At 40.4% G+C, this 24,996-nt stretch overlaps 1 protein-coding gene across 1 annotated transcript; it reads left to right on the top strand.

The window, feature by feature from the left end:
* Positions 1-2,699: 2,699 nt before the first annotated feature.
* On the top strand, positions 2,700-24,771 carry HABP4 (hyaluronan binding protein 4; the record flags this gene model as incomplete). Its single annotated transcript, XM_082497793.1, has 7 exons — positions 2,700-2,991; positions 13,229-13,376; positions 14,277-14,471; positions 16,448-16,531; positions 21,533-21,701; positions 23,450-23,632; positions 24,715-24,771. The coding sequence occupies 7 exons, from the start codon at positions 2,700-2,702 to the stop codon at positions 24,769-24,771; spliced, it is 1,128 nt and encodes a 375-aa protein (XP_082353919.1).
* Between the last annotated feature and the right edge of the window lie 225 nt (positions 24,772-24,996).

Raw genomic sequence — 24,996 nt, 5'->3', positions numbered from 1 at the left:
AAAAAGCTTCCTGGATACAGTCTTTGTTGAGGAAATCTAGTGTGAATGCTGCCATTGATACCAAAAGGCTCTACAAAGGCCTGCAAAAGATTTGGTGGTTCTTCTGCTGACGTGTTGCAGTAGTGTGGTGGTGTTAATGTGTTTCGCCAGAACAGAACAGGACAAAGTAGCTTTCCAATTCCTTCTTTTCACTGGAAATACATGTAGTTTCAACTTTCTACAAAATAAAGCAACTATTCAGAGGCAAGCACAGTTGATCTAGACAAACATTTCTTATATGGTATTTTATTACTGTATCATATTCATGGAAATATCTTCAGAAATTTTTATTTTGTTTTTAATTATGGCTAGCTATTTTTTACAATGTAAGAGCTGTGCAGAAATAATGTTAATACATTCTCTTTGCTGAGTTAGAATTTCCTGCTTCTATTTGAAGCATGTCAGAGCCTAAGAGATCCGACTTGACTACCAGGATTTTGTAAAACTGTTTGTGAGCAGATAATTGCCCTAACTTAGTTGCTGTCATTATTTCCATTCATGCAAAACTGTTTGTGATCTCTTGAACATGGATGAAGCTAGAAAGGGTGCAGTCTAATTAAATTAGTTTTATTCTGTAGCAAGCATGCCTTGCATAAGTGGGTCTACGTGAAAGCTAGGGGAGATGCACTGATTATGTTCAGGGCTTGGAGTAACGTGTAGAGGATGCACCACATTTTGTTTTATGCTGTTGTGCCTAGACCCATCTGCGCTCTGAGATGGAGGGAGGAGATGGTTGCTATGCTGCCAGCACTGCCTCTAATCCCGCTTTTTGAAGCATAGCAGGGAGTCTGAGTTACTTTCAAAGTTCTGTACTGAGAATAAGATAAATTTCAAAGCAAGGTGGGATGTACAGTGAAGTTGTGGAATAAAATGTTAGTTTCCCTTTGGGGATCAGGATGAAAACATAGCCTTATCACAGAAATCACCGCTGCAGTTGCCATTCTTTCGGTGATTGTGTCTGAAGGGCTGAGATTTTTACAGCAGGTGTTTGTGCTGCATAGGTGATAGGGACATTTTGTCTGCACAGTTGCAGGTCCCCTGTGAGTCTCCAGGAGTGTTTGCACTGCTGGTCATATTTATAAACTTCAGAGGTAGTAAAAGTACTTGCAGCTCGCTCTGGACTGTGACCCACATGGCTCCTACAGTCACAGGGGTGGCTGCACACAGAGTCTCATGTGATGAAGGCTTCATGACAGCTGAGGAGCTCCGTTCACTGGTTTTGCTGGACAGAGCAGCTCTCCAGGTTAACCTGTGAAACCTGCACGTCTCGCTGTAGTGCTGCATTTGTACGCTGTTGGAAGTGTTACTGCAAGTGCTGGTGGAGATCTGCTGATGTAGTGAACACCACCATAGTCTTAAGCAGAAAGGGGCAATTCAGAAACTTTGTGGGAATACCAGGATAGTTTATGCAAGTGTGCTGGCCACCTAAATCGGAGTTGCCCTTGGAGCTCCCAGTCCAGTGTGCTCTGTCTTTCACTAAAGTCACTCGTTGGTGGACGTGGATTATATTAAAAGACCCATGGTGACACAGTTATGTGACGACATCAGAGTATAAACTCTTCCTAAATAGTCTACCCAGACATGCATACTGTAAAGAAATATGGAATATTAGTGGTTCAGTTTAAAATAAATTAGTCAATTAATCATTTAGTGCTAGGCCGCATTGGTGTACTGCTTATATAGCACTCGCTCAGAGTCAGTAGCTGAACCTGTGAAGCCTTAGGCGGTGAGCTGCAAGCTCTCACCTACATAAGCGGAACTTGTTTTGAACTTCGGCTTCGTTACATAAAAGAAGAGCCTGAGACGGGTACAAACCGGGAGGTACGGAATCCGCGTGCGGAGGCGCAGCGCCAGAAGGTGAGCCGCAGTTAACAGCACCCCCCGGAGACAGAGCGAGAATCCAGCTGCGAATGAGACTCTCCCAGACCACAAATCACCGTCGGACGCGAAGAACGCGTGAGGGGACGGACAGATGGTAACGGGTGTCATTGCCCAGGCATTTCTTGGTTCCGGGCTCCTCTCCGGAAGCACCAGCCCGGGCTGTCCTCGCTGCTGTACCACTCCAAACAATTTTTTTTTTTTTTTTTTGGATTATTGCCTGAGACTCTGCTACGGGGGAACGCGGGCCGAAGGAACTCCTTTAACACGTACAAATAGAACCGCTGGGCGCACGCAGTGCCGCCACCCGTCCCCGCGGCCGGCGGGAGCGGCTCTTGAATAATGCATAAGCTCATGAATAATTAATCAGGCCGAACGCCCCGAGCAGCACACCGCATTGGTCAGCGGGCCATTATTGACTGTGCTGGCGCTGCACGCTAATTGGCAGTGGCCGCCCGTCAGAGGCGGGGCGGAGCATAAAGCTGGGATTGGTTGCTCGCACCTGTCATTATTTTGTATTGGTCGCGCCTGTTGGCGGTGGGTGGGTCCGGCGGCGTTGATAGGTAGCGGCCGCGGGGCTGCGGACAGCTGCCAAGCTTCATTGGCTGCCGCCGCTCGGCGAAAGGCGGGGCACCGGTAATGGTGCGGCGGCCGGGGTAGTGCCGAGCCGGGGTTGGCGCGGCGGTAGTGCCCTGTCGTTCTCCCACGGGCGCGTTGGTTCAGTCCAGTGACAGCGGCCGTCACGCTGAGAGCGCGGGGCCGGGAGAGTTCCGTGCGGGGCGATGATGAAGGAGACGGTGGGCAGGCCAGTGGCTGCCGTCATGCAGGAGAGCTTCGGTTGCACCGTCGCCAACCGCTTCTACCAGCTCCTGGACGACGAGTCGGACCCCTTCGACATCCTGCGCGAGGCCGAGCGCCACCAGCAGCAGCGCAAGAAGCACGACAGGGCGGCGGCGGCGGCGTCCGGCAGGAGAGCCGGTCCCGGCGGGAGGGCGGGCTGCGGCAAGAGGGAGTCCCAGAAGGAGCGCAAGCAGCCCGGCAGTCCCCCGGCGCCCGGGAGCCCGCCGCAGCGCGGTACGCCGGCGGCGCCGCCGCCTCAGCGGGGCGAGACGGGAGAGCGGCGGCGCCTCAGCGGGCGGCGCGGGGCCGGCGGCCGGTGTTCCTGAGGAGTGAGGTCCCGGCGGGCGGTGCCGGTGCGGGCAGCGCGGCGTGGCTCGACGCTGGCTGCGCCGTTGCCCTGCCCCTTGGCAGCCGTGGCGTGGCGGCCGGTGGCGGGGCGAGGGCAGGGCTGAGGAGACCCGGTGTGTGGCGTTTGTGCCCTTGTGAAGGCGTGCCCGAAAGTCCCCTCGGAGACACAAGCGACAAGCGGAGCCCTACCGCGGGTGGCCGTACGCGGGCAGCCTCGCCGGGTGGCCTGGCGGAGCTCTCCCGGCCTGCGGGAGGGTTCCGAAGGGGAATGGGCCTGTGGGCGTGCGGGTGAAAACTGCAGAAGTAGTCCTGAGAGGTGAATAGAAGAGCAGCGGCTCTTCCGCTGCAGCATCTGTAGCTGTCGTGCCGGTTTAGCATCCCTGTGGATGCGTTTCGTGGCTTGTCACCCTGGCTGTTCCCCTTCAGTGTTTGATGCTTCCAGGCTTGTTTTCTCGGTTCACGTGAGCTTTCTGGCACTTCACCTTCTCCAGGGTTATAACCTGTCAGGGGAACTGTACTTCGTTGGCCTTAAGCTTCCATCGATGCCCAAAACTTTGAATAAAACTTACTTCCTGGGTGAACTCTTCAGCACGGTGTTCAGAAATGGCCTGGGCTGTTTGTCTGCTGCGAGGTTCTCATGCGAAATGGTGCTTGGGGGAATAGGGAGCCAGTCGGCTTTTACATGGGAACGCCTGGCACAGTCCCCTTTGCGGCCGAAGGCTTTGCTGGGCTACAGCTCCTTGCGTTTGGAGGTATTTTTGTTAGTGTGCGTGTTATTAACTTACCTGGTGTTGAGCTTCAGAATGCGGGATTCAGTATCTGAAGTATCTGAGAGCTGGCTGACTGTTTCCAAACACTGAGAATCTCTGCACAGAAGATTCTGGGTTTACCCTCTTGAGTTGTTGTAAATTTCCATTCTGCTGTAGTGAGCAATGAAGCTTAACACTTTAACTATCCTTAAGGTTTTAGTTTCTTCCTGTACTAAAAGCTCCTGTTAAATTCACAGCAACCAAACTGTGTGCTTTAATAACCTAGAAGAAGGTGTGGCTTTGAATTAGGATTATTGCTCCATCAAGTTGCTGCCAGTGCTGCCAATTCTATTGCTTAGACTTACAGCCTTACACTGCTTCCACAGCAATTATTTGACCCTGTGGAGCAGGGAATCTTTCAATGCCAAATATGCACTAGTTAATAAGCATCTCTGTAGAGGATGATCTTAATAAATTGTCACTGTTTCTTTGGACTGTTGTGTGAAACTCATCTTTCGAGATTCCTCTGTGGTTGTTATGTGACTTTGTCAGAGGTCTCTGCCTATAAGACCAATGCTTGTAACAGGCTTGTTTTATTTAAAGGATACTTTGCTGCGGTTATCAAAAGAAGGCAAAGGAGCCTGTTCAGTGAACAGCAGAATCTCAAGTTTTGATGGAAAAGTTCTTGAACAAGAACTGGTGGTTATCAGTAACCTACCAGGAGTGTGGAAGTATGAAGAGCATCCTTTACCTCCTACTTGTCTATAGGTATCTTAAGCATACAGGTTCTGAGTGTAATTCTGTGGTAGTATGTAGTGACCCTGTGGAGTGTCTTTGATTATTGTCTACTACCTCGATATTAAGAAACCCAGTTTCTCATATAGAGACATCAGGCATGTGCACCTTGCTTTAATTTCCTGCTACTTTAAAATGGAGAAAAGGCTACTGGCTTCTAGTAGCCTTTGTGAAAGTGAATGAACATGTATCTTAAGAGTTATTTGCTCCAAAAAATGCTGCGCTTTGTTCTTTAAAGAAAGTGGCTATCCTGGGTTTTGTGTGCGCAGCATATTTATGTCTCAGACTTGTTGTGAAGTAAGGACTGTAAATGCCTAGTAATCAGGCTGCTAAACCAGGGCAGAGAGTTGAGACTTGGTCCTGTCTGTGTGCTCCTCCTTTGGATGTGCTGTCTTAGCAAGCCTGCTCTGAAGGACAGAGATCACCCTCTGACTTAGGTCAAATACCGTGATGGCATAGCTGACAAATATAAAGCAAGTGGTGGGTTGGGGGAAGAAATCTAGTTGTTGTTTGTTTTGTGTGTGCGCTTTTTTTTTTTTTTTTTAAGAGTGGGGCAACTTTTTATTCAGGCCGTACAAAGTTGATTTGTAATACAGGATTCACAGAATCTCCTAGATTGGAAAAGACCTGTAAGATCATCTAGTCCAATCATCAACCTAACACTGACGAGCCCACCACTAAACCATGTCCCTAAGCACTATATCTACACGACCATTAAATACCTCCAGGGATGGGGACTCAACCACTGCCCTGGGTAATGCATTCCAATGCCTGATGACTCCAGTTGAGACCAAACGGAGAAGCTCAAGGAGGTGGTGGATTCGACCAGAAAACTTCTGGATACAGTAAAAGATTCAGGGGACTATGAGCTTAACGGTTGAGAATGAGTAACTGTTTGGGAAGGTCCTTGTACCAGCTGAATTTGGCGTAAAGCTTCTAACGATGGATGCATTGCTGGAAGAGTGTACTTCTGTGTGGGGAAGTGAATAATATTGATTAAAATTACTCAATTGTGACACTAATGACTAAACTTGTATTTAAAGAAAAAAAGGAAAACACCAAAATAATCCAAACTTACAAGATTTTTGTTTCCAGTCTTTCATAGTGATTTTTTTTTTTTTTTTTTTTTTCATATTTCAGGCATAACTCCCTCTAATTTCATTTCACTGATTAGGAGTTAAACACCATAAAAAAGCATCTAGACCCATCTGAACAGCTGAATCGGATGCTAGTATTATGATTGAAACAACAACATTCAGTCTGTATTGTATTAGTGTTCATATAGAATCATCAGAGAACAGCCCAGGTTGGAAGGAACCTCAAAGGTTTGTCTGGTCCAACCTTTCCTGGGAAATGCACCATAGAAGAGATCATCTAGCACCCTGTCCAATCACATCTTGAACACCTCCAGTGACAGGGACTCCATCACATCCCCGGGGAGGTTGTTCCAGTCAATGATCGTTATCAATTTCTTTCTCATACTGAGATGAAACCTTTTCTCATGTAACTTGTACCTGTTGCCCCATGTCTTCTTCATGTGGGTCCTTGTGAAGAGAGAGCCTCCATCCTCTTTGTAGCTGCCTTTCAAGTACTGGAATACTGTGATGTAGCCCCTGCCGAGCCTTCTCCAGGGAGAAGACACCTGTCTTCTTCAGGCTTTCCTCATAGTGCAGGCTCTCCAGCCCTTTGATCACCTTCATGGGCCTCCTTTGGACCCCCTTCCCTCTGCTCCCGTTTGGACTGTTGTATCTAATTACTGGGGTTTTTTGCTTATTTGGGTTACAAAAAGCCTAGTTAAACAATTCACAATTTTTGTTTTATTGTTGTATTATTTCTTGAGCATATTAAATCTGAACAAAATAGTCTTTATGTTTAGAAAGAGTTGAAGCGTGCCTTGTCTTTGATCTTGCGATATGTAAAAAGTTTTACAGTAGTTTGAGAGACTTCTTTCAGTGTTATGTTTTGATTTTAGATTTGAAGGCTTACTCACAAAGTTCTGCAATTTGACTTTTTTTTTTTTTAATTTAGTTCTTCACTGTCTTTCCAGAGGAGTTTTTACTTAATTTCTGGAGATGTTTTCAATTTGAAACAAACCTTGTAACAGGACTTTGCCAGATAATCCAGTACTTTGACCTTTAGGATCCAAACTATTTATTATGAATTGACACAACTGTAAGGTGACTGTTTTTTAATCTTTAAGAAGAAAATTGATTCCTGTTTCATAGCCTACCAAAACCTACACTTTTGACCTTAATGGTGTAATTTTTCTCTTTTTTACTGATTGTGGTGTTTTGTGATTTTTAGCCTGTCTGCTGAGGATTTGGGTAAAGGCTGTTTGTAGGTATTGCAGCTCTTATAATTGCACCACTTAATGTTAACTCAGTTCATTCTTAGCACAGTGGCCAAACTGCATTTGCCAGCTCTTTGTTCAAAAGGCCCAGTTGCAGAGCTTGCATTCTTTACTGGTCCAGGCAAATTAAATTTGTTGATCATGCAGTAATAAGCTCTGTTCTGTTGAAATCTCTAAACCTTTGTTGCTAATACCTCTAAAAGTTTTTCTTCTTTCATGTACATTTGATGACTCGTGTAACATTTAGATGTAGCTCCCGAATACTACGTGTTTGAGTTTCTAGCTATGTTTTTAAGTTAATATGGCACAGCATGTTTCTGGGAAATTTTATGTTATACTGACTGCAGTTTTCTTATTTAAAAATAATTTATTCCGATATCATTCTTTCAGCTACATAGTCATAAGGATTGTCCAGAGGAAAGCTGCAGTAGGCAATTCTGTAATTGAGTACTGGCACACATGAAAACAAAATCCCATAGAATAGAGTCTAAGTCCATGTGTCTGTCTTTGGTGTGTTGCATGCAGCAGCTGAAGCCTTTTTTTGTATTTTGGGATACTGTGGTATTATTCTGCAAGTCATGTAATTAGCTATGGTTTGGTTCACAAAACTAATTGCTTCAAGTTTGGAATTAAAATCATATGGACACACACATGGAAAGGGGAGGAAGTAAAATTGTGCAGTCTTAAATCTCCTATACTCTGAAATATAACAAAATAAGTCCCTGAGAGTGTGAACTGTCTTTTACTATTTCCAGTTATGCAGCTTTATTGTAAAGAAAGGTCAGTTGTCCATGTATAGGTGTTACTGTGTTACTAAGGCGGTAATGAAGTAGTGTCTTTGCATGCAGCCATCATTAATGACAGAGATCCTTGAATTATAGCACAATTTTTCCACTTGCCCTCATTCCAGACCAACCGGAGCGTTATTCCTGTTAGGTTTTTGTGCTTACTTCATCTCCTCTGAACTCCTCATTAAATTGTTTCTTGAGGCTCACTTTTTTTTTTTTTTTTTTAATTTAAAAATGAGCTGTTAAGCTGAAAGCAGAGGAAAGAAGGGCCTCTTGGAATAAGTGGAAAGAGAGATTTGAATTTAGGACCAGTGATTGTGCTGCTGTTGGCTTTGTTTTAACATCTACAAGGCAGTTGAAACTTGTCTGAAAAGAAAAAATTTAAGCACAGTTTAAAATTTCTATTTTGTGTGTATGTATGTGGGTGGCATGTCTGTGCTAAAAGACCTGTGAAAGAGATAAATAACTGAAGTATGCTGTTACAGGGTTATTTAGCCCAGTAGAAGAAGAGTTGCAGGGCAATGAGACAAATTGCATACTGTAAATGAGCTAGAAAATCACAGAGGAAATTCACTATCAGTAAGTGTAAAGTAATACGTATGGGAGAAGATGGATCAAGGTGGGGAGCAGCATTGCAAGCTATTCTGCAAAGTGAAAAATTTTTCTAATTCAGACTATTGTAGTTTAGTAAAGAGAGCCTGGAGTCACTGGGAAGAGTAGAACAGCAGGTCTATTTCGAGTTGCCATCTAGGAGAGAAACAGTGTTGGGAATTACTGAGGTAGCAGTAGCAAGGAAAATAGAAATGGAGTTGTTATGCTTTTGAAGGAATCTCACCTTCCTACGTCTTAAAGTGTGTCTGCGCTGTTGGTCATCTCAAAGATGTTAAAACTAGAAGCAGCACACTAGAGTGACATGCATGAGGAAACTTACAGAATGATTTATGTAATGGGAGAAATTTAAGGTTTTTGTTTTGAGAGAAGGTGTCTGAGGATACAAAAGCAGTGTATATAGAACTGCAGGTGAGACTTGGAGAAGGCAAAGAATATTTATTGTTTCTTATTTTACAGAAATAAAGGGATATAATTTCAGACAAATTTTGTGAAATAAGGAGAAAGAATGCTTTTTCTACAGAGACTATAAGTGACCTGTGACACTTCTTGCGGTAGGGTAAGGTTGATATATCAAAGCATGTACCTATTCAGACAGCAGTTTGCATAGAAACATGGCAGCCCATCTGTGGATCTGTCCTCCCTAAATCAGTGCTCATAGTCTTTGATTCAGAAAACCTCTAAGGGTAGATTGCCAGATGGAAAGTATTTTGTCATTGCTTTTTTCTTTCTTCAAATACATGGTATAAGATATACAAGTCTTTCATCTGGCTACTATGGTTGCTCTAATGTTCATCCTAACTGAATGAAAACTACGCTCACGTTGCCTTTGTTCTGCTCCCGTGTGTGCTACTTGAGCAAAATACAAATAACTCTTTGTTTGGCACTTCTTCATCCCAGGTTGCATTTGTGGAAATGGAGTATTGATGGAATTGTCTCACTAGGTTTGAGTGTCACCTATTTTGGTGGGACGATTTGGTCTCAGGCTTGTAAAAAAAAAAAAAAAAAAAAAAAAAAAAAAATCATAAAACACTATGATGCAGTGTTGTCAGATGGATTTTTAGGTCAGAATAAAAGGTTTTGATGCTCTTTGCAGCAGTAACCTCCCTCAGCCTGTGAATTGCATGTCAGCTGCCACCATCACCTGCCATGCTCCTTACATAAGGAAAGGAGAGAAGTTGAGCAAAATTTCTGCTCTAACTTGTAATCACTGATAGCAGTTGCAAGGTGGGCTTCTTGTCGTATTTGTCTTTTAGACCAGTCAAGGTTTGCTGCACAAAATCCCTTTTTTTTCTCTTAAAACTAAAAATTAAAAAAAAGTTGAGAGCATGCTGTCTCCGTGGGGGCTGGTGAAAAGCCCACAAAACCTAAAAAATTATTTCTCCCCAAACAAAAGTCCCACTTGTTTAAGGACAAATGATACAGATGAGAAAACTTGGTGAGAGGGAGACAGCAGCACAGTAAAGGCAGCTAGATTTTGCTGTGTTTTTTTAGATCTGTCTGTTAATACATAGAGATCCACTATCTGGGAAACCAGGCAATGCAGGTCTTAAAAATACAATTTCTGCTTTCCCAGTTGCGAGTTCTGTGATACGTACTTATTAAAAACACTTTTTTAGAAAGTATTCCTGTCTAAATGCTGCAGTATAAGCAAAACTAATACTGCTAGTAAAGTAGTATTATGGGGAAAGTGGAAACATCCTAGGCACGTTAGCTCTGTATGATTTAGAGTTTTAAAACAGCTTGTAAAACTGGCCTTTTTTCTTTAGCAATGTCTAGTTCTAGTACCCAGTAATTTTAATATTTACAGGTGTCTTTCTCTCTACTAATAGCTCAGCTGCTGCTTCTGGAAAAAAAAAACTGGATCTGTTGAAACAGTTTAAGCATCAGGTTTCTTTTCTGATTCCTCGGTTTAGAAAGTAAAGGGACAGGTAACTCATCTGACAGACTGAGCTGCTGCAGTAACCTCCTGTGCAAGCAGTGGTGAAGTGGGGAACAGTGGGCAACACCTTCAGCTGAATACAAATTACAGATGTAAGATACAGGAATACCACCTTAAAGACAGGCTAAACTTGACAAATGGGAAAGGGCGATCTTCAGTTTTCAGCACAATGTTTATTAGACCTCAGGTAGAGTTCCACAGAACTCCAGAGGTCTTTTTGTGGTTGTGAAGAAGACCTGCATATGCAAACAAGCAGACAAAAATGGAGTGTACTTGAAGAAGTAGTTAATGAGTATTCAAAGCGTAGCCCAGTTATTTTTAAGTGAAAGCTGTTAATGGCAGCACTATGCAAGATTTCTCACGTTTTGTTTGTTTGGGGATTTTTTTCCCCAAAGTGTAGGTGGCCCTTCAGCTCCTTATATAAGAAAGACTCCAATGGGACACACATGGCAAAGGATTAAAACTGGATAACTTCTGTTATCACTGATGCCAAGCTCTGGTTTAGTTTTCCCTTATATGCAGCGCTGAAAATTGTGCTGGTATTTGAACTGATTCACAAGCAGTCACAAGCTCCTGCCCCGAGGGTGCCTCTGCTTATTGGAGAGATGTAGTTGCTGCATACTGTTCTAATCCACTACTGCATGTCTGTCAAACCAGCTAAAAATGTTTTTGTACAGGTGATAAGTGCCACAAGTAATCTTTCTAGTATTTAAAATCCATCTGCAGTAATTATAGCCACCTGTTAGATTCAGAGTGAAATAACCTTGCACTGAAATCAGTAGAGCTGACTGCTTTGTCTAGCATGGTCAATGCTAGTGACATGTAATACACTGGCATATCTGGCAAGAAGAGATGTTTTGAAGTACTTTTAAGTGGTACGAGGTAACAGAACCAGAGACCATCTTTTTAAAATTACTTTTGCATCTTCATATTTTTTCATATTTCTTTACTAGTTCGGAGGAGCTCTTTGAATCTAAATTTGAAATTGAAGTTAATACAAAGTATGCAAGGTCTCTGACTTCTGCATTCTTGCCAAGTTACTCTGTTTAGAATAACTGATGTTTCTGATAGCCAGTGAGAGGCTCAAAAATAAAAATGCACTCTTGTATTGCAGTTGTGCATTCAGATCCAAACAAAATAAGTAAAAATTAGGTCAGAACTGAGTAGTCACTTTTTCCACAGCGAGATTCCAATTTGGAATTAACACTTGTATAGTTGGTGGTGTAGCTGAGATGTGCAGAGAGCAGACATGTTTCCCAACAGCATGCACTTTCCTTTTTATTAAAGAATCCTGGTTTGAAAAGGTTACTTGGAAACTGATTTCAAAACTTATCCTTTATCCATAGATTACATTGTAATTTTTGGGATGCAAATACACTTGCAGCTCTAAGGATCGAGCAACTCCAAATCTTGAGAAGAAACAATTACTGGAATTATATTACGTCAAGTGTTTTGTAGTTTAAAGAAAACCAAAGTTAGGGTTGGTTCTGCAGCAAAAATAAAACTATCTTCTGTGTACAGATACAACTGTCCTTACTGCATACAAAAAGCTTTATTTACCATTCTTCTACTTTATTCAATGAGTGGATAGTTCTTTGAAGTTTTCTTTTTAAAGATGTTACAGACTTCATGCTTGCTGCCTAAGCTTTGATCAGAGATCTTCTTATATGGGCATTTCTGTGGACCTATGAATTAATTTGTTTCTTAATACTGTGACATAGAATAAGCTTTTTTTCTCTTTATGTGCTAGCAAGAGGAACGTGGCAGCCAGGACTGTCACTTATCTAACCGAAGTTTAGTAACTTGCTCAGCATTACACAGGTGCTTCTCGTGGAAAGAGTAGCTCAGTTTCCTTGATCTGAGAGCAGTGTTTCTATAGTTCCTTGCTTGATTGACTTAAATCAACACCTTTTTCAGCCAATAGTGTAAGTATAGGGGTCTAGCAGACAAAAGGCTTGCTTGCTTCTGGAGAGCTTTGTCCTAAATAGAGCACAGAATTTGGGAACATGAGGAAGGAAGCACGTAATGAATTTTAATCTTATGCTAGATGTATATGGGTTGAATGGATAACCTCAGTTTATTTTCTCTTATAATACACAATTTCTCTGCATTCACCCTGCCCAACCTGCTCCTCCTTAACCCCAACAATGGCTGAACAAAACCCCCAAAAGCTTAAGTATGTTTTGTCTTGGAATATGTTGACGTTCTAGAATCAGTTAGTGGTGTTGGAGCCTTTGTACTTACTGCTTGGGTTTCTGCTACTTAATCGCAGTGACTTGTAGTGTTGGTGAATGGTCCTCTCTTCCACAGAACAGTAACAGAAGGAGGTGACCCTCTTCTGATTGTTGGGTGCCATAGCTGTGAGCTTCAAGTAGAGGTGCAGGCTCAGACTTCTAAAGTCAGCTCGTCTGGCAGGAGGTGTGTTGTCTCATGGTCAACCACTAACACCCGTCTCTAACGGTCCTCCTCTTTCCCCCACCTCCACTGCTCCTGCAGCCATCTTGCAATTTATGTCTTCCATTGAAGCTTCTCTGCCTTGTCCTTTAGCACATTAGCAAGGTTTTTGAGAGAACATGAGAGAAACAGTTTTTGTTCTCCATTTCTGTGACTTAGCGTGAGCAAAGTGAGATTTTTCTTTTCCCTGTATCTTCTGGAAATGTTTGAGCGCCTGAAGGAAGGTTCATCAATACAGAAGGGAAAGTAAGTAGATGTCTTTGGAACAGACAATATCTGGCAACATTAACTGTAAGTGCTTTTAATATTTTGGTGGGCTTGGTATTGGAAAGGGTAAAGCAGAAGACTGCAAGGTGTGATCAACTAATTTCAGTCAGTAGGTTGGTGACTGCAAGTCAGTTATTAAACTGTTAGTAATCTATATGTGTGTGTATAGGCCAGAAGCGAGCACCTAAGCGGGGAGAACAGCAAGGATTCAATAACAGAGGAACAGAGGTGAAACAAGACAAAACTGAGTGGAGACCATCTTTCAGGGAACATCGTTCCTACGAAGTAAGAGGACAAGCAGAATTCACAGTGGAAAGGTATGTATCGTACTGGGAGAGGTAAGGTGTCTCACGGAGGGTCTGCACATGGGTGGAAAGGGAAAGACTTAACTTTAAAAAAAGATCTGGTAGCCAGATGTGACTTGAAGGCATGGTTGCATTGTTAGTGTGTAGATTTGTTGCAAGACAATGTAGTTCACATGTGTCAGAGCTGGCATGAAGCTGTCATGAAGCTGGCATGAACATTGGCTGGCTAATTGAAGTCAATCAATCAGCTTCCTCACAGATTGATTTGGAGCCGTTTTGTTGAATGTTAGAAATATAAGGCAAAACTGAAAAGTGCAGAGATCTGAAAATATAGCCCCTAGTCTGCAACGTAAATGTTCATTTCTGAGCTCACACACCAAGCTTTGTAGAACATGTGGTGCAGGTTACTGTTCAAACCAAGAAGAAACCTTTGTCGTACTATTTACTGCATGGACAGTGGATGTATATCAATTTTGCTTTCTTTATAAGCACTAGAAAATTCCACCTAAATCTTTAATGCTTGAGAGCACGGCTGTTCTTACTTTACATCAGGATAGTTAGTATTTAACGAGTTCCCTGAAATTTTTAGCAGTTGCATATAAATCTGGGTTTAGACAGTGGAGCTATTTTCTGATAAAGTTGCTGAAGATTTGACAGTTTTATAGTGTTTTACTTAACTTCTCTGATGTTTTCAGTGTTATCAATAAACAGCTGAACTTTCAATTCCTTTTATCTGTAATAATTCCCCCGAGTTCGGTTTATGTCCATTGTAATGACAAAACTAATACAACTGTACTGTGTGCTGTGTAAAGATGCACTCTAAAAATTGTACAGTAGCTCTCCATTCTGATGTCTCACAGCTGCACAAATACAACCATATGATTTTTTCAGTCCTTTTTAACTGTTCTGTAGGAACAAAAATCTGACTAGAAGTTTTCTTTTTAGACCAATTGAAAGACTAGACTGTGCAAAGCCAGTAAGAGGTCGTGGCGGAGGAAGAGGTGGAATGCGAGGCAGAGGAAGAGGTGGTGGAATCAACAGAAGTTTCAATGGCTTTGACCAAAGTGGAAAACGGGAATTTGAAAGACAAAGTGGGAATGATAAAATGTAAGTGTTCTGTTTGCTGCTTCTTACTTGGTGTACAAGTAAACAATAGTCAGCAGTGAATGAAAATGAAATAATGAAAAAAAATGCTCTTGAATTCACATAACAATGTTTCTGTCCCTGGAGGGATGAAAGCAGATAACAAAAAAGGGTGGTGGTGGAGCTCACAACTGGGGACTAAATAAAGATGATACAAGGTACAACATAGACTCATGGCCACCGTAGATCATCATTTTTCGTGGCCCACCTTAGATCATAATTTTCTATTCATCAGTTTCATGTCCATTTTGAGATTTATAAGCTTTGCTTTCTATTAATTGTTGTGATAAACGTAGTTTTACAGTTTTCTGAACTCATCTCCTTCATGTTGGTGAGATTAAATTGTAGCAAAGGCATAGTGGTGTTTCTTCATTTAGGACTGCCAAAATCTGCCTGGGGCCAAGTTGGCTTTTAACTAGTAGAAGCTATGAATTTTCTCAATAGTCATGTAAGTGAAACTCTGGTATTTAATGGCATTGGTACAAAATGCCGATTAAAAGATTCAAACTCTGTTAGTGATCTTAAAGTCCATTCTCTTTTTCTCAAGTTTTATGTATAAATTGCAAAGTTGTAATGCACTTCAGTGTGGTTCTAGAGGTAATATTTAGCTCTCACTCTACCACTGAAATACATTTTGAGGTGCACAGGAGGATCAGTAACAGAATGTGACATCTTGCTAATGGTAAGTTAGATTAAAAAAAAATTGGGATTTTTCAATTCAATTCTGTCTTTCTCTTACTAGTTTCTGTTCAGATTTGCAAAAAGTTCACTGGAAATGTCAACTTTTGTCCATTCTTTGGACCTAGCAATATGCTACTCTCTTCTGGTAGCTTTTGTTCTCATATGCATTTAGAAGTCTTTAATTGAAGGCTGATAAAGGACAGAGAAAAGGCAGTGCTTTGAACTTACAGCAAAAATCTTTGGCCACATACACATTCATTCACAAAATTGTCTTAGAGAGAAAATTTTATTTTTAAAACTTTAATTGTGGATTCAGGCAATCTGGCTAAATGGTTGCAAAATACAGCCTTGATGGGTAATAATTTTGGGTCTTGATATTCCAGCTTCTTCTGAAAGGCTGTACTGGCTTCTATCTCTTCTATATTATTTCATACTAAAAGTAAAAGATTGGTTAAGTACTCTGACATTTCAAAACATAGGATCAGCTAGGTTAACATAGTTCTGAGCTGATAGCACAAAACTAGCTTCTGCAGAATGTCGGGGAAAGTTGTGTGAACTTCATAAAGTACAAGAAATTTAAGATCCCTTATATTTATCTCCCCAATTATATATATTTTTTTTTTTTTTTAGTTCAGTAGCATCAGAACTTACGATATAAACATGAGATGTCAATGCTTTCTTGGGATGTGGTGCATGTGGTGGAAGTGACATTAAATTGGAGTTTTCTAAACAATTCTAAAAGTATGTCTGTGCTTGAATTGTGCTCAATGATGCATCAAAGGCAGAAGGTGTTAATTTTAAATATGTATGCCTACCAGTGGAATGAAATTAAGTATACTGATGTTCCCATTTGACAGTGAACTAATGTCTGTGTTACAGAAAGTACAAACTTAGAATATGAATTTTACCATTTTAATAGTAAAAAAAACAAAAAGGCAGACCCAAACATCAGTGATGTACTGTAGTCAAGTATTGATACTAATATTCCAAAATAAATTATTTTGTCTTCATGCATGCTTTTTTTTTTTAATTAAAAGTACAAGGAAGTTGGATTTTTCCTAATACTTCTCATTTTGTTAGTCACTCAGCTAGCCACTTAGTAGATCTACTTTCTCCTTAAGATCCTAGAGTTTTTCTCCTCTATTTTTTCACTTCCCAAGGAATTCTGGAAAAAAGTAATGCATTGATCTGCAAGTGTTTTTTTTTTTTTTCCAATGTGACTAATGAAGACTTTGTGGTTTTTTTGTTTACTGTTTTAGTGGGATGGAACAGACTACTCCTATGGAAGAGACTGCAGAAACAGCTGAGCAGCCAGGGGCTTCTGAAGGAGACCCTCTGAACAAGTATAGTCTGACTGAAATATTTTCATTCTACATGAAAAGAACACAATTGACTGTCAGTTATACACTTGTATTGGGAGGCACACTTGAAATGTGAACTGTGAAGTTTTGTTAGTGTACATGTTTAAAAACAGAAAAGCTTTGTCTATATTTGTTAGTCAAGAAAGTGCATCCCTAATTCTGGCTACAGCTTGGTTTATACAGCTGTAGATTGCATTTAATTGCCCAGTAATGGTTATGATCCTAAGATTTGGTGATAATTTAAGGAGGACCTATGTATTGTCTGTTATCTTTTTAACTTGGCTTATTTGTAAAAACTAACCTGCATTGTGAAGTTCTCTATGACAAAAAGGTATTCAAGGTGCCTATGCAATCATACAAACACAACTAAAATACGCTAAGATAAAATTCTCTAAGTCAGTATTCATCAATGACTAGTACCATGCTGTTGTCCTCTATTCATGAAGGGCCTCTGTAGAACTTGAAAAACTTGCTGGAAATGGTCTTGCAGTGAGCCTTAGAAGTAGGGAAATTAAGAGAAAAATCTGCCCCTCATCTTCTGGCTTTCATTCTTGTCGCTGTCAGTGAGAATTTACTTCACAGCAAATAAACACTGGCTTAAGAAAAAGTAACTGGACAATCTTGTCCCAAGTAAGAGACTTTAAAGGATAATCAAATAGCATGTGGTGAATATCTCCTAGTGAGTAAAAGAGGGTCAGTGCAATATGGGTCAGCCTTTTCTTCTGCTATGAAGAGAAATTAACTTCCTACGAAGCCTTTTTTACTGAATGGTGTAGCTCCAGTTATTAGTGGCCTTGGTTCATTTCTTAGTTATGAAGCTGACTAGACTACAAAACCTGTTTTATATGTTCAGGCTGTATAACCCTGGAAGAAGTTGAGTTCATATAGCTTTGATTCTTTTAATTTTAAACTAGCTTTTAGTATATAGTTAGAGGTGTTAATACATGGGGAAATCTGTTTCTGAAATTGAATGACTATGGATTTTCAGAAAACTGTTTCTAGACTAAGTTAAGTCAGATGGGTAGTGTAGATAAAATGTCAAAAATGCACTGTATTAGCTAAATATGAGAACTGTTATTCAGCTTTTTTTTTGTCAAATACTGGTACCCTTACTTGTTTCAGATTTGTATTTGTTTCTCCTCTAATTCAAGCTCTTTGTAGATGTGTCCCGACACTGGTTCCTTGTAGAGCGTAAGGCATGAGAAGTGTACGTAAAGGCAAAGGTGTCTGACAGAATCTGCCAGTTGTCTTTAATTCTCTTCCCTTTCTCAGAGATCACTAGGTGTTCAGTCAGACTGTAAGACTTTCTGGAGATTTTACTCCTCTCCATTTGTTTTTCTTCATTTAGGAGTAGTCCACTGAAATCCATAAAATTCAAAAATGAAAGTAACCTACAAGTACAGAATTCTGCATTGTGTACTCTTTCCAGTGTGGTAAATATTGTCCTGAAGACTCACATATCCATATACAAAATACAAATTACGTATACCCCATTGCACTTACCTTTGGGGGCAGTGTCAGCTTGGTGACTCTGTATAGAAGAGGAGACATTGTCGAATTGTGCCTAGGTAATTAGGGATGGTTGTATGGCATGCACCTTGACAAATGGAATTATTTTTGTTGTTCTTTTAATATTTAGAAGCTGGTGGGGTATGGTTTTCAGGCTTCAGGATGTATTTTAAGGTCTCGTATGCTTTGGTTGCCCCTGCTCTCCAGAGTTGCTATCTTCTGTCAGGTAGTATAACACCAGCAAAAGATCCTAGCTAGGCTGCCTTCTGCTTTCGTTACAGCCTCGATATTGAGGATGTAGGGGTGTGTGTTTGCTCTAAACTACTGCTAGGATTGTTCTCATTTTGACTTTTAAATGCAGCGACTCCAAGGAATCCATTTCTTTTCTACTGCTTTATTGCAGTTTTGTGCTTGTATTGAAAAAGACATGAAAAACTTTGATTTGTTTCTTCTCTCATTCTCTTTCCTGTTGTAACTGTTTCTGTTTAAAAGAAAGAAAGAAAAAAAAAAAAGTATTCCTGTAAATTGGGAATAATCTGTCTGCGTCGAGATACTGTATAGCTTCTTGGTGTGGTACTAGCTAATAATTTCAGTGGAACTCTGGAAAGACTTCTTATGGCCTTCTGTATTTTATGGGGTCTCGCCTTCCACATTGCTGTACTTGAGCTTCAATTTGCGAAGTATTGCAGGACAGGAGTTTCTTTAATACTTCTGTAATGTAAATCGATTTGTTTCCTTCCATATCTTCAAATTTTCTTGAGTGTATCAACAACATCTACCTCTGTTTATAGCATCCCAAACTGTGTGCTAATAGTTGTGGGTATTTGCTGCAAGTAGTAAGTATCAAATATATAAATAGTAGAGCAGTATAAGCTTTCCTGATGGCTGCTTTCTGTTGAACTTGTCTTCACAGCCTAAACAATGTAATACACTTCTGTTGACTGGCAATTCAAATGAATAGATTTTTCTTTTTAATCAGTAAGACACATAGTCAATTCCTATCAAAGGTATTTGCAGAGTTAGTATTTATTCTGTGGGATTTTCTTCCATTTTTTCATCCAGGACTTTCTTCTTTTTTTGGTGGAGCTATGTATTCTTCTGGTCATTTAATAGGAAGACTTCAATATTTGTCTTCAAATTGGCTGAGCTATTTACCTTTCTTATTTGTTTTCTTGGTTGGTTGGTTGGTTTTTTTTTTAGTGACATAAAGCTATCCATAGACCAGGCCAAATCTTCATAAGTATTTGGTTCAGTGTTTTTTCTTCTATAGTTAACTTGTACAGTTGTCACTTGCTCTTACTGTGTTTAACTTTGAACTTTGCTCTAACTGGTGGTAATGCTCCTGTAAGTGATGTTTAATACGCAGCTGAATAATGCAAAAACTGATCTGAAAAAACCCCACTATCATTATTTTTAATGATATGAAACTAATCAGTCAAAGAACTGAGCTGAATGCCATTCTTTTCCATTTGCATTTCTTCTGCATATTAATGGCTTCATGTAGAGCAGTTCCTGCGTGCAAGGCATGCATAGTAAACAAGGTGTAACTAGAGAGTTATGGTCATCCATTGAAAACACTGAAACAGTAGGAACTGTTACCGAAGGCTCCCATTTGGTGTTTTGGTATGTACTCGCATTGCTAGGTGCCTGGCAGTGTTTTGTGAGCACGATTGTTGTGTGCCAAGGAGCTTATTAACTTGATTAATGAAAATGCACACCAAGCAGTTATTAAAAATGTGTAAGGTTAGAAAGTAGAAAGTAATGCACAGAATGCACTTCCATGCAGGCTTGGTGCCCAGAACAACCTGCTACAATCGGGTCTCTGTCCAAAATGTGATATGTAGGTTCCTGTTGCTGTGCTTCACTAATGGGAGGTGTTTCCCCTTGGGAGACTTGGCATCCTAAAACAAACTTGTACTGCTAATAACCTAGCAGCTGAAACCATCCTTTGGAGTAAAAATGAAATCGTAGATTGGAGTTGAAAAAACGAATGTTTGCAGTGTAAATCCACCAGTATTTCCTTTAGAACTGGCAAGTAGTTGTTTTTGATAGACATGTACTTTTCAAAGCTTTTTTGAGAGGTCAAGTTGCTGTGTAGTAAAATGTCCTTGTGTTGTCTTATGATCATAGGAATTTAGATCTGAAAGGATTATTGCTCTATTACACTGCAGATAACTGCACACAGCTGGCCTTAAAGCTCCACTCAAATGCTTGTTTTTCTTTTGCAAATTGAGAGATTAATAGCTACTTCTCAAGTACTTATTGCAACCAGTTCTGTATCCTTCTGTAGCTCTTGCCAAGGACTGAAACAGTGTCTCCCTAATGTGGTGAAAACTTACTGGGAGAGGAGAACGAAAGACTTCCTGAAGTTCAGATATGCAATTTACTGATTCTGTCCTGAGGTAGTGGCTTAGGAAGAAATTAAACCAATTTAGTAAAGCCCCTTTTTATTAGTTCATGGTATTTGACTTGTTTCTGCAACAAACTAATATGGTGATGAAATGAGTTGTGCTCCCTGCACGTGATGCTGCTTATTAGGGAACAGCTTTCTGCAAATATCATTAAAAATATACCTGTTGTGTACTGTAATAGCTGCTGGTCCTGGGCAAGTCAGTCTTGGTCAGCATCAGAAAAGTGAGAGAAGATTAGTTAAGCAGTGATGAGTGGAGGAGAATCTTTAGTTTTGTCTTATGTATCTTGGCTTACAAATACAGACATAAAGCCTTGGACTTCTCTCTTTACAGTTCGAAAATATGCAAGGCAGACTCTGACATACTCCATATGTCTTCCTTGAACATATCATCGTTATTGCACTTTGTGACAAATTAAAGATGGACTAGGGTTAATCTGGTTTTGCCAGGTGATACTCTTTCCTTGTGTGCTACTATGTCTGACAAAATCAAAGAAGCATCTTGTAAAATTAACAAAGCAAATGTTAATAGCTACCTAGATCCCGTGGTGTAATCGTTGTGTGTTTTTGATAACTGAAAGATGCACTGAAGAATGAGTCCATCTCATTGTCATCCTGCAGTACGAGTCAATGCAATTGGGGTGTCTTAAAACTGCTTGGTATGCTTCTTTTTACTCTGGCTATATTTGCTAGGAGTAGATTCAGTATTAAAAAGTAGGCTTGCATATATGCCAGATCAAAAGACAGACTGGTTTTGTCTGGAATCTGAAGTGCTTGAGCTTACAATGAGACTGGATAAATACCAGAACTTACTACAGGAGCATGGAGACAGCATTTGTTCATATGACTAATTTCCAACAGGCCCTAAGTATATTTTCCAACTTACATAAATGTAAAACTCGCACATCAAGTTGCTGCGTGAAGTAAGATAAATTGAGGGTAGAAATTTGGTGAGAAACATTCCAAATGTTTTGTTTAGTATCCTTACTTTAGAGATTAGTGTTCTTGTTCATCCTGGCGTGTTGCAAGCTAATGGTTTTTACTTTACAACTATAAACCTTTAGAGTTGCTGAAGGAGAGCCAATGGAAGAAGTAGTTCAAGAAATGACGTTAGATGAGTGGAAAAATCTTCAGCAACAGAAACGACCAAAGCCTGAATTCAACATCCGGAAGCCAGAATCCACTGTTCCTTCCAAAGCAGTGGTGATTCACAAGTCAAAATATAGCGATGATGTAAGCATTGCCTCAGGAATTCCGTAAACTCTGCTTTGTGCCCAGGGTTAGGAAACTGTCTCTATTCTTTTTTCTACTAGTTTTAGTATAATCTGAACAGACTAGAAATCAGTCTTTAAGCTTTGTTACTGTAATCACGTATGTGTCCCAAAACTTGCTTTAAATTTATGGTCTGTTCATTTTCTTCTCTCAGATCATCACCCCTATTTTGTATGCAAATACATAATATAATATCAAGTTGTTCTACATTATGGCTCAGTCTTAGTAATATAAAACCTGTGTCCTTGCTGCTGCCACCTATCTAGATCTCTGGTAATGCTGCTAGAGAAAATTGGTTTATTAAATGCTTCTTATCCTCACTTTGAATCCTGTCTAGCTTACTTGCCAGTATACACTTGCATGTATATATTAAATTTGGATTTTAGCATCTGTTAGTCTGGATGCTAAGTGTCCTATTTCTCATCTGTGCTGGATCCCAGCTTTCGTTGTGCACTTGAAGTATATAATTTTTTTTTTTCCAGTTTTAGGGTCCTGCTTCTTAGAAGTAACTCTGGAGAGCTTGTTCTATAGTAATGTGCTTTTTCCTCCCCCTTTTCTCTAACTTTTGTTCCACCATATTATTGGGATTGGCATTTCAGGGAGAACTTCTGGGTTATTGATATGATTTGGGAGAGAGCAGAGGCTTCTTTCTTTCACAGATTCTTGCCTACTTACATTTCAGATTTTGTGGGTCACAGAAGTACGTGCATATACGCGTAGCATAGCATGATGGAATTTTGATCGTTAAGGTCTGCATGCACGTATGAATATGCATATTATCCTTTGCCTAGTTATTAACATCAAAACTTCCAGCTTTTTAAGCCTCAATCACTTTAGGTTATTGAGCCTTTTCAGGGACAGACACTAATACTTGAAGTGCCCTTTATAGCATGGCTTTTGGCGGTCACAGTTGCCATTATCCCCTCTTCCTTCTCTGAGGGAGATGGTGGTAGGGGTGGGGAGAAAATCTTCCACAGGCTCTGAGGAGAGTATACAAGTGTGTGAATAGTGCATGCAAGTTTCTGTTCTTTTTGCCCATGAAGTTTCTTCGCTGACAGTATCAAGGGACCTTGTCAAAATGAACATAAAATAGGAGGTACAGGAACTTTATAGTATGGACAAGTCAAAGCTCTGTATTAGACACTGAATAAAATAAGTGATTCATCACTATATGGGATGAGTTTACATATATGTTATCATTACTACAGTGCACATTAAAATTATGGTGGGAAATAGTCTTACATCCATTAGCTACTAGGAATACACAGAGTTAAAACAACAGTTACGTCATAGCTGCAGACAAATAGACTAATAGATTGGTTAGTAGCCAGATGCTGTGCTTTACTATGGCCTTTTAACCATTACTTGAAGATAATTGTTGGAGTAAGTAGCTTAAGCGTGATTCTCTAGTCCCTTAGAAAACATCGTAGATGCTATTTCCCAAAAACCTCTTCGGTGTTACGGAGCTGGTACAGAAGATTTTGTCGCCAGGACTTTCCGAGCCAACAAAGAACTATCCTAGCCACCTGGGAAGCTACAATTGCCTTGCCTCTGTTAAAACCTTGTGCAAGTTAAGGCCTGTCTTCTATTCTGAATGTCATCTTGATTTATCTGCTCCTTAGTCTAAAATAGAAGTGCGTGTGTATGCATCGGGGAGGGGAGAAGGTTGTACATGGAACCTATAGGCTTTAACCAGATCTTCTTTTTAGTTGCAAAAAGAAGAATTTGAAGATGATTCTCATGTCTGTCGAAGACCAGTGAATGACATAACATCTCAGCTGGATATTAATTTTGGGAGCCTTCCTCGGCCTGGTGGTGGATCAAGAGGAGCACGAGGTGGTCGTGGTCGTGGCAAACAAGTTGAGGAGACAGGACCTCGACCAGAAGTAGTGGTAATGGTTTCTGTGGTTTTTGTTATTGTTTGCTTTGAGATTTTTTTTTCAGTTATTGGTGTGTCTGTGTCCCGCCCCCTTCTGTGTGGTATTAATGATTTCTGTAGTGGCAGACTGTTTCTAATTCCTGCCTCCTAGTATGTTGGCTTGGTTATTTTGAGTTCCTGGCCCACATCACATTACTTAAAATTGAATACCAGTTCAGGCTCACAACTCTTAACAGCTAAACTTCAAAAGGTCTGATTAATAGTTGCTGTAATGGTAATTAGAGGAAAGGATGCAATGAAGACTGGTTTCTGCAGTGAGTTTTGGTATAAATTGGGAAGTAATGAGTAAAGGCTTGCATCCCTTGCAAAAAAAATCAGGGTAGTACAATAATAGTACTTTGACTACTGAGAGTGAGGCCAGCAAATCTGAGATCCTACAGATAAAGACAGAATCATACAGCATCCTACAGAATTAGGAAAGAGTTCAATATAACCATCAAAAAAATCCAACTTCCACTGAACTTTTTCTCTTTAAAAAAAAAAAAGCATTTGCACACTGAAAAGGTACATCTTTATTTTTCATAATAACTGAAGGTCTTGATTTACTTCTGTCTAGTATGAGTGAAATACTTTAAGGTTGGGAAGTTACAGAATGATATGGAAGTGATCTGATGCATTAGTTTCATCTGAATGAAAAAAGCTCTGTGTAATAACAGAGCATAGAGTTTAAAACTAAAATCCAATATGTGCAGTAGCCTTAGAATGTAAAAAGATAATAATGCTGCTTCTAAAAACAGACAGCATTTTGGGTGAGATTGCTTTACTTTTTCTTTCTTCACTTCAGTACTGCAGAACTTGTGATCTTCTGGTCCTTCCCAGGCAGTAGATCAGCATTATAAATATGTTCACATTGAAGAAGTTATAGTAGTTACAACTTCTGAGATAAATGCTTAGGACTTCTGTGATAGGGATGGATACAAAGCATTTAACTTTAATAGAAGAATGAACCCTTTTCAGGGTAAAATACATATACATAGCTGTCAGATGCTTTCAAAATACATTCATCTTTATAAAGCTTCTTTTCTTACTTTATAGGTGCAGCTTGTTGCTCCAAATCCTGATGATCCTGAAGATTTCCCAGCTTTAGCTTAAGGAATGGTCATGAATGGTGTCACCTCAAAGTAGCCTTGGTGTAGATGTGAAGAGACCAGTTTTATGCTGGTGGGGATAAAGAAAGTCTGTTTCTATTGGAAAAGCTGTTTGGGTGTTTGGTGTGGAATGATAGCTGCCCTTTGCTAATGGAGTTGGTTTCTGGAGGTAGTGGTGGACTGGGATCCTGTCACAGGTTCCAGTGTCTGCCTCCATTTGTGAAAACTG

Source organism: Vanellus vanellus (genome assembly GCF_965231255.1).
Source record: "Vanellus vanellus genome assembly, chromosome: Z".
Lineage (NCBI taxonomy): Eukaryota > Metazoa > Chordata > Aves > Charadriiformes > Charadriidae > Vanellus > Vanellus vanellus.
The sequence above is the reverse complement of the archived record's forward strand: the minus strand, read 5'-3'. Positions and strand labels throughout refer to the sequence as shown.